Source organism: Gavialis gangeticus, unplaced genomic scaffold, assembly GCF_001723915.1.
Source record: "Gavialis gangeticus isolate Ggan-Ray unplaced genomic scaffold, GavGan_comp1, whole genome shotgun sequence".
In the NCBI taxonomy this organism is placed as follows: domain Eukaryota; kingdom Metazoa; phylum Chordata; order Crocodylia; family Gavialidae; genus Gavialis; species Gavialis gangeticus.
Genome location: NW_017729031.1, coordinates 61744423 through 61755583, shown reverse-complemented (window position 1 = coordinate 61755583; position 11161 = coordinate 61744423). Strand labels below are relative to the sequence as shown.

General features: G+C 41.6%; 1 protein-coding gene across 2 annotated transcripts in view; it reads left to right on the top strand.

The window, feature by feature from the left end:
• ZNF385B (zinc finger protein 385B) overlaps positions 1-10240 on the top strand; it is a 363103-nt gene extending 352863 nt beyond the window's left edge. The window contains exons 5-8 of one of the 2 annotated variants that reach the window (XM_019523034.1): positions 3073-3318; positions 4791-4969; positions 6740-6841; positions 8791-10240. In XM_019523034.1, coding sequence (XP_019378579.1) covers positions 3073-3318; positions 4791-4969; positions 6740-6841; positions 8791-9009 — 746 coding nt within the window. In that variant the 3' untranslated portion in view covers positions 9010-10240. The remainder of the gene's footprint in view (positions 1-3072; positions 3319-4790; positions 4970-6739; positions 6842-8790) is intronic. The other variant, XM_019523035.1, reaches the window with a different exon arrangement.
• Positions 10241-11161: the final 921 nt, after the last annotated feature.

Here is an 11161-nt window from a genome sequence, read left to right as displayed (position 1 = left end):
TTTTTTTTTTTTTTTAAGTACTGGTAGGCTGGGGCTGGGTAGGGGATGGGGCCAGGCAGGGCAGCCATGGGGACTTCTCCTGTGGCTCCCCCAATGGGGCAGAGGCAGGCACATCTGGAGAAGCCACAGGAGAAGCTCCCATGGCTTCCGTGGCCAGCCTCATCCCCAACCTGGCCCCAGCCTCCTGGTACTTATTTAAAAAAAAAAAAAAGCCCTGCATTCACCAGCTGCAGCAGCAGCAATCAGAACCTCTGGGGGCTCATGGCAGAGGCCCCTGGGGCAGCACAGGACAGCAGGGATCAGCGGGGATCGCCCCTCCTGCACTTGGCCCCTGCACAGCCAGTGTCGCATCACATGCGTGCAGCACGGCTCGGCAGGGCACCTCACGCTGCCTGAAAACTGGGATTCCAGCAGTCACCCAGAGCACAGCACCACTCAGCCCCACTGGCCCCAGCTCCCAGACAGTGTGCAGTGGCTTGCAGATCCACACTGCACTCGCACCATGGGGCAGCTGCTGTGCAGGTGCTAGACAGGGACTGCGATTCCCACTGCCCCACACTGCACGAGGAGGGCTCTGCCATGAGCCCTCAGAGGCTCCAATCGCTGCTGCTGCAACTGGTGAGTGCGGGGCTTTTTCTTTTTCTCTTTCTCAGAGGCTGGGACCAGGTGGCGGCTGGGGCTGGGCAGGGCATCCATGGACACTTCTCCCACAACTGCCCCCGCCTGGGGAGAGGCAGGCACAGCCAGAGGAGCTGAAGAAGAACCTGCAGCTGCCCACATGTGCCTGCCTCTCCCCAGCTGAGCCAAATCCCTGAATCAATGCCAAATCAGCACCAAATCTCCAATTCTGATTCGGCCAAATCGAATGGGGACAGTGATTTGACTCACCAAATCAAATCACTGTCCTCCAAATAGGCCAAATCTGAATAGACTACTTCCCTGTTTGCACAGGCCTTCTGAAAACCCTTATTATCATCAGTGGTAGGTTAGTACCTGCTTGACTATGATAGAAAGCTATTAAAGCAGCAGTAACTCTAAAGATAAACAATATGCATATTATAGGGATTTTGCTAATTTAAGTTGAGCTAGTTTACCTTTAAGTTTATTTTGAGAAAATAAGATATAAAACCATGCTTTGAAAGAGTTCTTGTCTGCTCCTTTTCACACAAGTTTTCTTTGCTTTGTCCTGGTAACTTGTAGCCTGTTTTTTATGAATATTTGTGCCATAAGTAAGCTATAATATAATCAATTATATATTCAGAGCTGTACTTTTGGAACTTTAGCTAACTGTAAAGGCTAAGCTCAGATTTTATCTAAAAATGTTAAATATAGTTATATAATATATAGTTCTTTCCTTGAATAAATAGTCTTGAAGTACAATTAGACAGACTGATGTAAATTAATACAGTTGAAAATCTCTTGGTGTGATATTTTTTTTATAAAGGATGTCAGTTATTTATGCTGGTCAGGGGCTTCCATTCCCAGAGATAGTATCTGACACACACATGTCTGACACTCACTTAAGGTACTAGGGCCACTGTATACCCTTCCTAGCTGCTGGATGGCTACTTACAAATAATAGCTTCTCTGCTGGGAAGTCAGCATGGCCTTTGGTCACAAGAAGGGCCAGCTCAGTAGCAAGAGAGCCAACAAGGTTGAGAAGACTCCTTGCAGAACAAGTGCAAGTCACCTGCATTCCAATAACGGCCCTAACAAATCCCTCTACAGCTTCAGCTAAGTCAGTTAACTTGTTTTCAGTGTGATCATTCTTTGTAAAATGAAATAGAAGTGCCTACTTGCCTGTCTCATGGGAGGCTTGATGATTGATTGATTAATTATTGTAATGTGATTCAGAAGTACATATTGGAGCCTTTAGACCCCTCCAGTAAAGAAACACTCTTTGAAAATCTTATCTAAATATTTGCAGCCATTCCCATATTGATGATGTAGCACTTGGGAACTGAAATGGGAAAATGAAGTCCCAAGACTGTGGTGGAGTTTCTTGGTATCCTCCCCACTGGAATTATTTTGAAATGGTCTGTTGTTTGGTAAAAGTTGGGTCATTCCAAAAGGGAAAAAATTTGCTGTTCAGAAATTGTTTAGTTGATCCTAAAGGTAAGTCTCTGGTAGAGATACTTCAGTGGTGTGCCAAGAGACTGGGAAGTCAACTCCACACCAGTTAAGCTTGGCAGAATTTTATTTTATTTTTTAATAATTTTGACAGCTAAAATTAAAATCTATTTTTAAGCTTTTACTTTGATTTTTATTCATTTAAGTTTTCAGGATTGCCTGATATTAGGAGTGTGGGAGCATGCACATGCAAACACACACTTGCATGCATGTGTATGCACACACACAAACACACCCACTTCCTTCTCCAGCGCAGCATATGGCAGGCTCAGGGGAAGTTTCTGGGCTGCCAAGCTGTCAGCCCACCACCTGGCCCCCATGCACAGTGGTGCCAAGCTCAGTGCCTGCTTTCCTTTGTCCCACAGCAGTCACTTTCCCCAGCCCTTCCTGTTTCCCAGCAAGGAAACCTCCAGCTGCTGCAGTGGCATCTGTCCCCTGCTGCCAGTGGTTTGCTGTGCCCACCAGCTCCCACCCAAGTTTACAAAGGAGGGACTGGCTAGCTAGCACCCTGCAGGCACTGAGCTAGGGAGGCAAGGGTAGGAACACACACACAGATACACAGTGCCCAGCCCATGTCCCCACCTCCAGCCACTGATCAGCAGAAGCCTGCTGGGGCACTGCAGCAGCAGCCTATTCTTACATCCCCTCTCAAAAAAAACCGTTGATCACTAGCAATGGAAATATTTTGTCATCTGTCTGTGAGTGTGAGGCAAAATCAATGCTTATTGGCAATAAAAAATAGAATCCTACCAAGCCTTACAAATGTATAAGTTTGATGGCAAGATTTTAATAAGAGAGTCCAAAGATTTGTGCACATCACTGCCTTGGGCATAATTATTGTGACCCAGAACCTACAAGTGCTCGGTGCTGCACAAACATAGAATGTTTTATGATTTGCTGGAAACCGCACATTACAGCATACCTCTGTTTTTTTTCTTTTAGAGGATAAAGGGAAAGCAAAAACCAATAGTTCAAGTCAACATCCAAATATTGAAGTGAGTCCATTCCTACCCAAACCTGGAGTTATAGCACTAGCACCTGTAACGTCTACATCATCCTCCAAGAGCACAAATGGAGCTACTAGCACAGTTTCTGAATCAGAAGAGGAAAAAGCCAAAAAACTACTTTACTGTTCACTATGCAAAGTAGCTGTGAACTCTCTTTCACAGCTAGAAGCCCACAATACAGGTGAGTGCCTACAAAATATGAGTGAGACAAGGGGGGAGGTGTTAATTAAAATGACACAGAGTTGGCTTTCCAACACTGCTTTAGGTCTGAACAACAATGTATGTGTACTATTGAAGAGAAATAGGCAGATAAGGTTATTTGGGTAAATCCGATATCTTTTATTAGATCAACTCAAATAATTGGAAAAACTCTTCTTAGCAAGCTTTCAGGTGCAAACAGCCTTCATCAGGCCGAGGAAGCATCTGCAGATGGTCTGTGCTCTTCCTGGATGGAGTGGTAAAGCAGCCAGACGCCGGTACACATGAAAAAAAAACAGTCAGTTAAAATGTAAATTGAGGTGGTCGGTAGAACATAGAATACAGAAAGGCAATGGAAAAATTCACGTAATCAGGAACTAGATACATTCTTTTACCTGTTTTTGAAGCTATCCTTAATACAGCCTCAGATATTGTCTAAACTGATATTTTCTACAAACATCCTAGAACCCATGTTACTTAACCATACTTTATCATTATTCCAGGGATGCTTCCACTTAACGTGAAATTTCTCAGTTCAGTGTATATCCTGTACTTGTTCAAGTTCTACTGAATGCTAGGTTTTTTCTTCTTATCCTTAGCAAATACTGTGGTATTGGTAAAATATATGTTTTATGTAATGACATTAAGAATACACTTTTTAGAATTATGTATAACAGAGCTTTGGTAATTGAGGCCAGATCCAAATAAGTTTGGCCAATGAGAACAAATCCAGAAGATGTCTGCTTGGCATTTTCTCCCCTGGAATGCAATACTTACTAATGCCATGTTCCCCACAAATCAACTAGATTGTAGAAGAATGCATAATTAAGACCAGCATTTCTAGGGCTTCGCATTCTATACTTGAGCGTGACCCACACTTCTGCTCCCTCCTACTTATACCAAACTCAAAAAATGCAGCAGGGAAGTCACCCCAGTTCAGAGTCTCAAGAGGACAGTGCTTACCACTTCACTTCCTATTTTGGTGTTTATGAGCAGGAGGGTTAAAAGTGGTTGAGCAAATCTTTCCTTTTCCAGTGGCAATCTGAGTAGGAAAATATGATTAACCAGTTCCTGTCATCCTCCCTTAGCCCCTGAAGATAGCCCTTCCACTGCAGAATGGAAAGTAGCAATAACCCAAGAGGGGGAGAATCCATTGTGTCCATCTTTTTTGGCACAGACTCCCTATAACTTTTACCATGGTTTTGCCCCTCCCTGCCCCCCTCTCTCCTTGTGCAATGCATGGGAGGAAGAGTATGCTATACTGACCAAAGTCAACACTGTTAATAAATATGAGCCTTGAGGACTTAACAACTCTACTTCATAAATGATCAGTTTGTTTCAGAAAATCAAAAATGTTAGAAGCTGCAGCAATGCTTAAAATATAAAGTTTGCTGTGATTTGTTGCTCTGGAAGAAAATTAAGCCCTTCAGTTAACTCTTCCTATTTGGCCATCAGGTTCCAAACACAAGACAATGGTCGAAGCACGGAACGGTGCGGGTCCAATTAAGGCTTATCCTAGACCTGGATCCAGGCTGAAGATTCAGAATGGCAGTAAGGGCTCAGGACTGCAGAACAAGACATTTCATTGTGAAATCTGTGATGTCCATGTCAATTCAGAAATTCAACTTAAGCAGGTAGGTTAAATACCTCCGAAGCTAATTGCATATAACTGCTACTTCTTAGTGCACTATTATGGTATGGGTCTGCAGCTGGTAAATGTAGAGAAGCTGGGGACATGCTGTCCCCTCTGGGTTTTTTAATTCAGTAACTCAGTAGTTTGGTCACTTACCCAAGATATGAGGAACCTTATTTCAAAACATGCCCTAGATCAGGCAAACAGTAGATTTGAACTTGGGCATTTGGTCTAAGGTACTTTGTTGTGTTTCTCGCTCAAATCCTATTGCAGATATTCAACTTTGCATCAAATATTTAAAAATATTTTAATATACCAACATATCATATTTAGTGAATGAGAAAGTAAGTGACTCTAGCTTGGTGGTCGGGACAGTCACCTGGGAGGTAAGGACATGATGGTTCCAGTCCCTTGAGTAGTTAATAATTACTATATTTACTCAAACCTAAAAAAAAGTGTTTTTCCCCAATCAGCATGGGAGGGTAGGAGAGGGAGGATGGGGAAGAATCCCTCATCTTAGACTTGCATACAAGCAAAGGGGAGAGGGCAGGCACCTGCTGCAGCTGTGGCCCAAAACCTGAGTCAAAGCCAGAGTCAGACCTATAGCAGCTTCCTGACCCCACCTCCGCTTGCCCTCTGCAGCTTCTGCCCCTCCTGCCCCACCCCCTTTCCCCTCCTTTACTGGTATGTGCAGCTCGGCTCTGCCTTGGGCTGGATTCTCTCCCAGGCATGGAGCACATGAAAACTCCTCCCCCTGCCTGGCCAATCACCAGTGTCAATGCTGCTATGTGCCCTGGTAGGGGCCATGCTTCCATGTGTTGTGCTGTCTAACCTGGGAGGGAATAGAGCCTGAGCAGCATCCAACAGTAAATAGGAGAAGGAAGGAAGAGACGGAGGCTATGGGGAACCGGGGCTGAAGGGGTGCAGGTGGTGGGAGCACAGGAAGGCTGCAGGGAGAAGAACTGAGGGGAGCAGAGGGCAAGGCGGCTTCCTGACCCCTCACTCCCAGTCACTGCTTTCCCTGCGGTAGCCATGGCAGGGAGATGAATTTAAGACAGCCCTCCAATAATGCTATACCATATTATAACAAATTTATAAATTTTGCATATATAGAATATAATTGTGGGGGGGACATCTTAAATTCAGGTTCGGCTTAGATTCAGGTAAATACAGTATTTGTACAAAGTGGAACAGTGTCAGCCGGAAGGACTGAGATCATACATCTCTAGGCTGGTAGCACTCTCCTGAGAGGTTGGAGACAGTAGCATAACTGAGCTGGCAGGGGCATTAGGACAGCAGCCTTAGGCGTTGCCTTTGAGGGGGGTGGGAGCATGCACAAAAATAGCTAAGAATGCATCAGTGGCTGATTGCACTGCTGAGATCAGCACTATAGCAGCAAGTGCTGCCCAAAACATTGTTAGCTGCCCTGGGCGCAGAGCTGCCTGGTGAGAGATGCAGGTTCAAATTTGTTCAGGCAGAAGAAGGCATTACTGAACCAAATGATCAGCTCTACATAATCATAGTATCTTTGATCTTATATTTGATTACATTTTGATTCTTTATATGATATACTCAAAATTGTTCTGCCTTACTCAGCAAGAAATAGGATACAAGCTTTGCATCCCACTTTGGGGTCACTGCTGTATCCTGAGTCTCACTTGTTTTATAGTGCCTTGAGGACAAGGGACTAGGTACATGCAGTCAGTAAATCAACTCCAAGCATGAAGCTATGAGATCTTTAAACAACTAAGTGTGTTGATTTTGATTTCAGCACATTTCCAGCAGAAGGCACAAGGACAGAGTGGCAGGAAAGCCTATGAAACCTAAATATAGCCCTTATAACAAACTTCAACGCAGCCCAAGCATTTTAGCAGTAAGTACTTTCACTTTGCCCGGTTATATATGTGGGTTTGTGACCTTGGGACTGCCACTGCAGAGAGACCATGAGGATGACTGAATTGACACTTTAACAGAGAAGGAAGCCTTCTGAGTTCTTCCCCCACAGGCAGAATCTGTATTAGCATCAGAATTTAAGATATTTATGTATTCTGTCAGCCCACTCAAAGGCAAAATAGCACTTGGCAGTGTTATTTACTGCTACAGAGAGAGAGTGAACAGTGTGATGTGGAATGGATTGGGAGTCTAGATGAAGGCTATGAACTCAGTTTAAGTTCACTTCCTCTCTTTATAGACATAAAAATATACACGCTACCTATCTGGTCAGTTAAGAAAACATGCAGCAATGATGGATGCAGCTAGGAAGAAGGGCACAAGGTGTAATGCCGAGAACATGTTAATTTTCATTCTTGCAAACAACAAAGTAGTGTGGGTGTTGCTTGGTATGTAATGCTGGAGCTGTGTACAGTTTAGAAGTATTAATTGCCTAATTAATCATTAGCCCGTGTTATTCCTGGGCATCTGAGCACCACTTTCTGTCTTTTGGCCCCAATTCCACAGTTCTGAGCAGTTTCACGCTTTTCTGGGGCTCCTTACTAACTGGTCCCTTTAACAAAGGGCTGCCTATTGCTAAGTAAAAATTGTGTGCCTATCTACTCACTAGTTAAGTCAATCCTGTAAAGATTCATTAGAGAAGAGTATGGACAACTCGTGATACAAAGGTACATTACTATTTGCATATAGAGAAATACAAATAGAAAAGTAAACATGGGAGAAGTAAACATAGGAGAATTCTGCAAAAGTTGAAATATTAGTGGTTAAGTGTAGTCATGCTGAGTTGAATGAAGATGCTTCAGGCATTCTCCAACTCTACTCACTCAATAGCTTCTGGTCACACTAATCTTGTTCACTTCTGTAATATATCATGTTGTTATCTCCTGGGTAATAAGAGACCTACAGTAATAAAGGCAAGACATAAGTCTCTCTGTCTCTCCCCCTTACAAGTATATAACCTTGAAACACACCATCTCTAGTGGATTTATATGGTATCTATGTCATGGGTATCAGATCAGATATGTTGTGGACCTCAGTGAGCCATCGTTCATCAAAATGACTTTTTTAAATTTGCGTTAGAGACTACAAAGTATACTGAAAAGAACAAGTCTGCATTAGCAGGAAAAGAACTTGATGTACTAATAGTTGTTTCCCATCTCTGATTTCTACACCTTTGAAAACTTAGTTTAGCAAGTGAAAAGTGATTTAAAAGTACACATTTTTGTTTTGTAGTATTGTGCTGAAATCATGAACTTGACTCACTTTTCCGATCTTGAGTTGACTTAGTGGTAACCTGTATAAGTTTTATGTATTTCATTCAGGTAAATTTTCCATACTCATCCCTGTTCTCTGCCTGCCCTTACTGTACAGCAGTGGCTTTCAAACTTTTTGGACTTGAGGCACTCTTCACGGACTCAAGGTCCTCTTCCATAATTTTTGTGAATTGAGTGGCACCCAATTTCAAAAACTAATTTATATCTGACAGTGCTTACTTCCTTGCAGGGGGCTGATCAGTGGAGGTTGGGGGTTGACCAAACAGAGATAAGGTTGAGCCTGCCTTCCCATGATCAGCTCTTCACACCTTACTTACCTCCTCCCCTTCAGAGGATCTGGCAGCATCCGTAGGTGCCACAGCACCCTTGTGGAGAATAATTTCTCTATAGCTTGCTGTATATGTAAACATGGCTATATCATTTAAATTGTCTTTGGAGCTGAAAAGGTAACATGGGTAAATATTTCCAAAATGCTTTCAAAGATCAGATTTCATAAACATTTGATATATTCTTTGTAAGGGTTAACCTTCATACTCATAAAAATGGAAGCAGGAAATAGAACTGTGTTCACATTTCTTCTTGTTTGTTTGTTTTTCAGGCAAAACTTGCATTCCAGAAAGACATGATTAAGCCCCTGGCACCTGCTTTTCTTTCATCTCCTCTTGCTGCGGCCGCAGCTGTATCATCTGCTCTGTCTCTCCCTCCCCGTCCTTCTGCCTCTTTGTTTCAGGCACCTGCAATACCACCAGCTCTCTTAAGGCCAGGCCATGGTCCCATCCGTGCAACTCCAGCATCCATCCTTTTTGCACCGTACTAGCTTTGTAGAGATAGTAAGATGACAATGGCCAGTAGGAGGTGGAAAAGGAAAGCAAGCAAGCATTCAATATTGTAAAATGTCCTTCTCTTTTGAAATGCCTGCAGTGTGAAACCCCAACTGACTATGTCACAGAATTGATCATGGATGGGTACTGCATTCTAGATGCCTGGACAGCATCTCTCTTCTTAAAATTCAAATACTTTGTCTGGGAATGGTTTACGAAAGCTTACTTGCTCATCAAAAGATCTCATCAAAGATTCACGTATCTGATTGTTGGTTAGATTTTTAATGTGTATACAATGCACCTTGAAAACAAGGAACAGAAAACATTTTCCTGGTTGACTTGAACACTAAGGTCTTCCTCACTCACACTTATGTACATAGATCTCTGGAATCCAACTGGGTATATTTTAGTGTGAAAAAGGTAGATTAACCAAGTGCTTAATTGTGGGTAACATCTTAATACTGAATTGCATCTTTTTCTTTTCAGTGTGCTCTTGTTGACAGGGATTGTGTACTGTTTTAGACCCCAGTACTGGTGTATCTTGTGTAGTACTAGAGATGTATCACCTGTCTGATCTACACATTTTTAGTTGCTGTGCAAATATTTGAAAGCAACGCAGCTTTGAAGCTTTTTTTAAATTAATGTATTTCTTTTGTTTTATATTTTATTTAGAAAGATTAAAAATAGAAAGCCATAAAACATATAGTTAAGAATATTACTTGTTTGATATTTTCATTTAACTTATTTTGTCAATTCTTCACTTGTGTTGCTAAACAATGTTTAAAATTAAAGGGAAAACAAGCCTTTTCATTGCACATTACCATCACTCATGTGCATTGTTGAAGAAGATAATGGGTCTCTGTATTTATATATAAATATCTTATTTCTTCACTTTTAAACTTGTTTCCTTTGTAACAATGCTGCATAATGGTGTGGCTCCCTGATGCAATAATGTACAGAACAAAATATTTATAATTGACCAACTTTTATTTTCTGTTTACTAAATATATTGAGGTTCTTTCCTGTCTCTCCTCCTGCCCCTTCCATCCTTTTATAAAGGTAATATCAATATGCAGTACTCAGATGAGATCTCTGTGTGATATTGGGGGCGACAAGGTACTAAAGGAACAAAATAGAAGTAATTCTTTTAGAACATCTTTATCTGCAATCCGTAAATAGTCAAATGTCTGTGTATTTTTTTAAATGTACCTTTTCAATAAAATACTATGAAAAATATAAATGCTTGTTGGGTTTATTAATCAGCAAGAAAAAGGAATGTTTAGCACAAATACTTGTGACAAAGGCAGTGTTTCAGCAGTTGAGTTGCACTAGAGAATAATTATAGTACCTAAAAAATTCTTAAGGTCATTTTCTTATCACATTTTGCATTGGGGTCTTTTTATTGTTTTTCTTTAAATAGCCTTTTGGCAAGCTCCAGAAAGGAATGGCTGAGCCAGGTGGGATGCATAAGCCCATTGTTGATACACCATGCTCAATATGCTATAAGGTCATGCTATCACTTACTAAACTAAAGATTTATCTTTAAAATAAAGGTGATTATGATTCAGACTAGAAGCAAGTTATTTAGTATGTATTACAACACAGAAGAAGCCCTTCACTGTGAAGCTGTTAGGGTTATTACATACCCAACATGACTGACATAAAAATCACAACAGTTAAGAAATGAAAACATAAGCCATCTTATAGTTTATGCTCTGTAGTCAAACCATACATCTTAACAGTACCACAACTACAGTAATGCACACAATGTGTGCTATAACTTTAACTCTGCCCATTTTTACTCTTATATTTACTAGTGTATTATGATCTGGGAAATAGTATGGTAAAGGCTTGCCAGTCTCTCTCTCTCTCTCTCTCTCTCTCTCTCTCTCTCTCTCTCTTACAAGTACATAACCTTGAAATACACGTAGGTCAAGGGAATGATAGAATCCAGGCATTCCTAAGGGGGCAGGGTTAAAGTTAATGGAAACTATGGAGTAAATATATTGAGTAAAAGGATGACAGTGTACAGACAGATGCTCCTTTATGTGTGCTTATTAGAGCCTGATTCTACAACTCTTACTCATAAGGAATAGGATTTAGTCACACAACTAATCTCAATTTTTTACTAGCAGAATAAGTGCTACT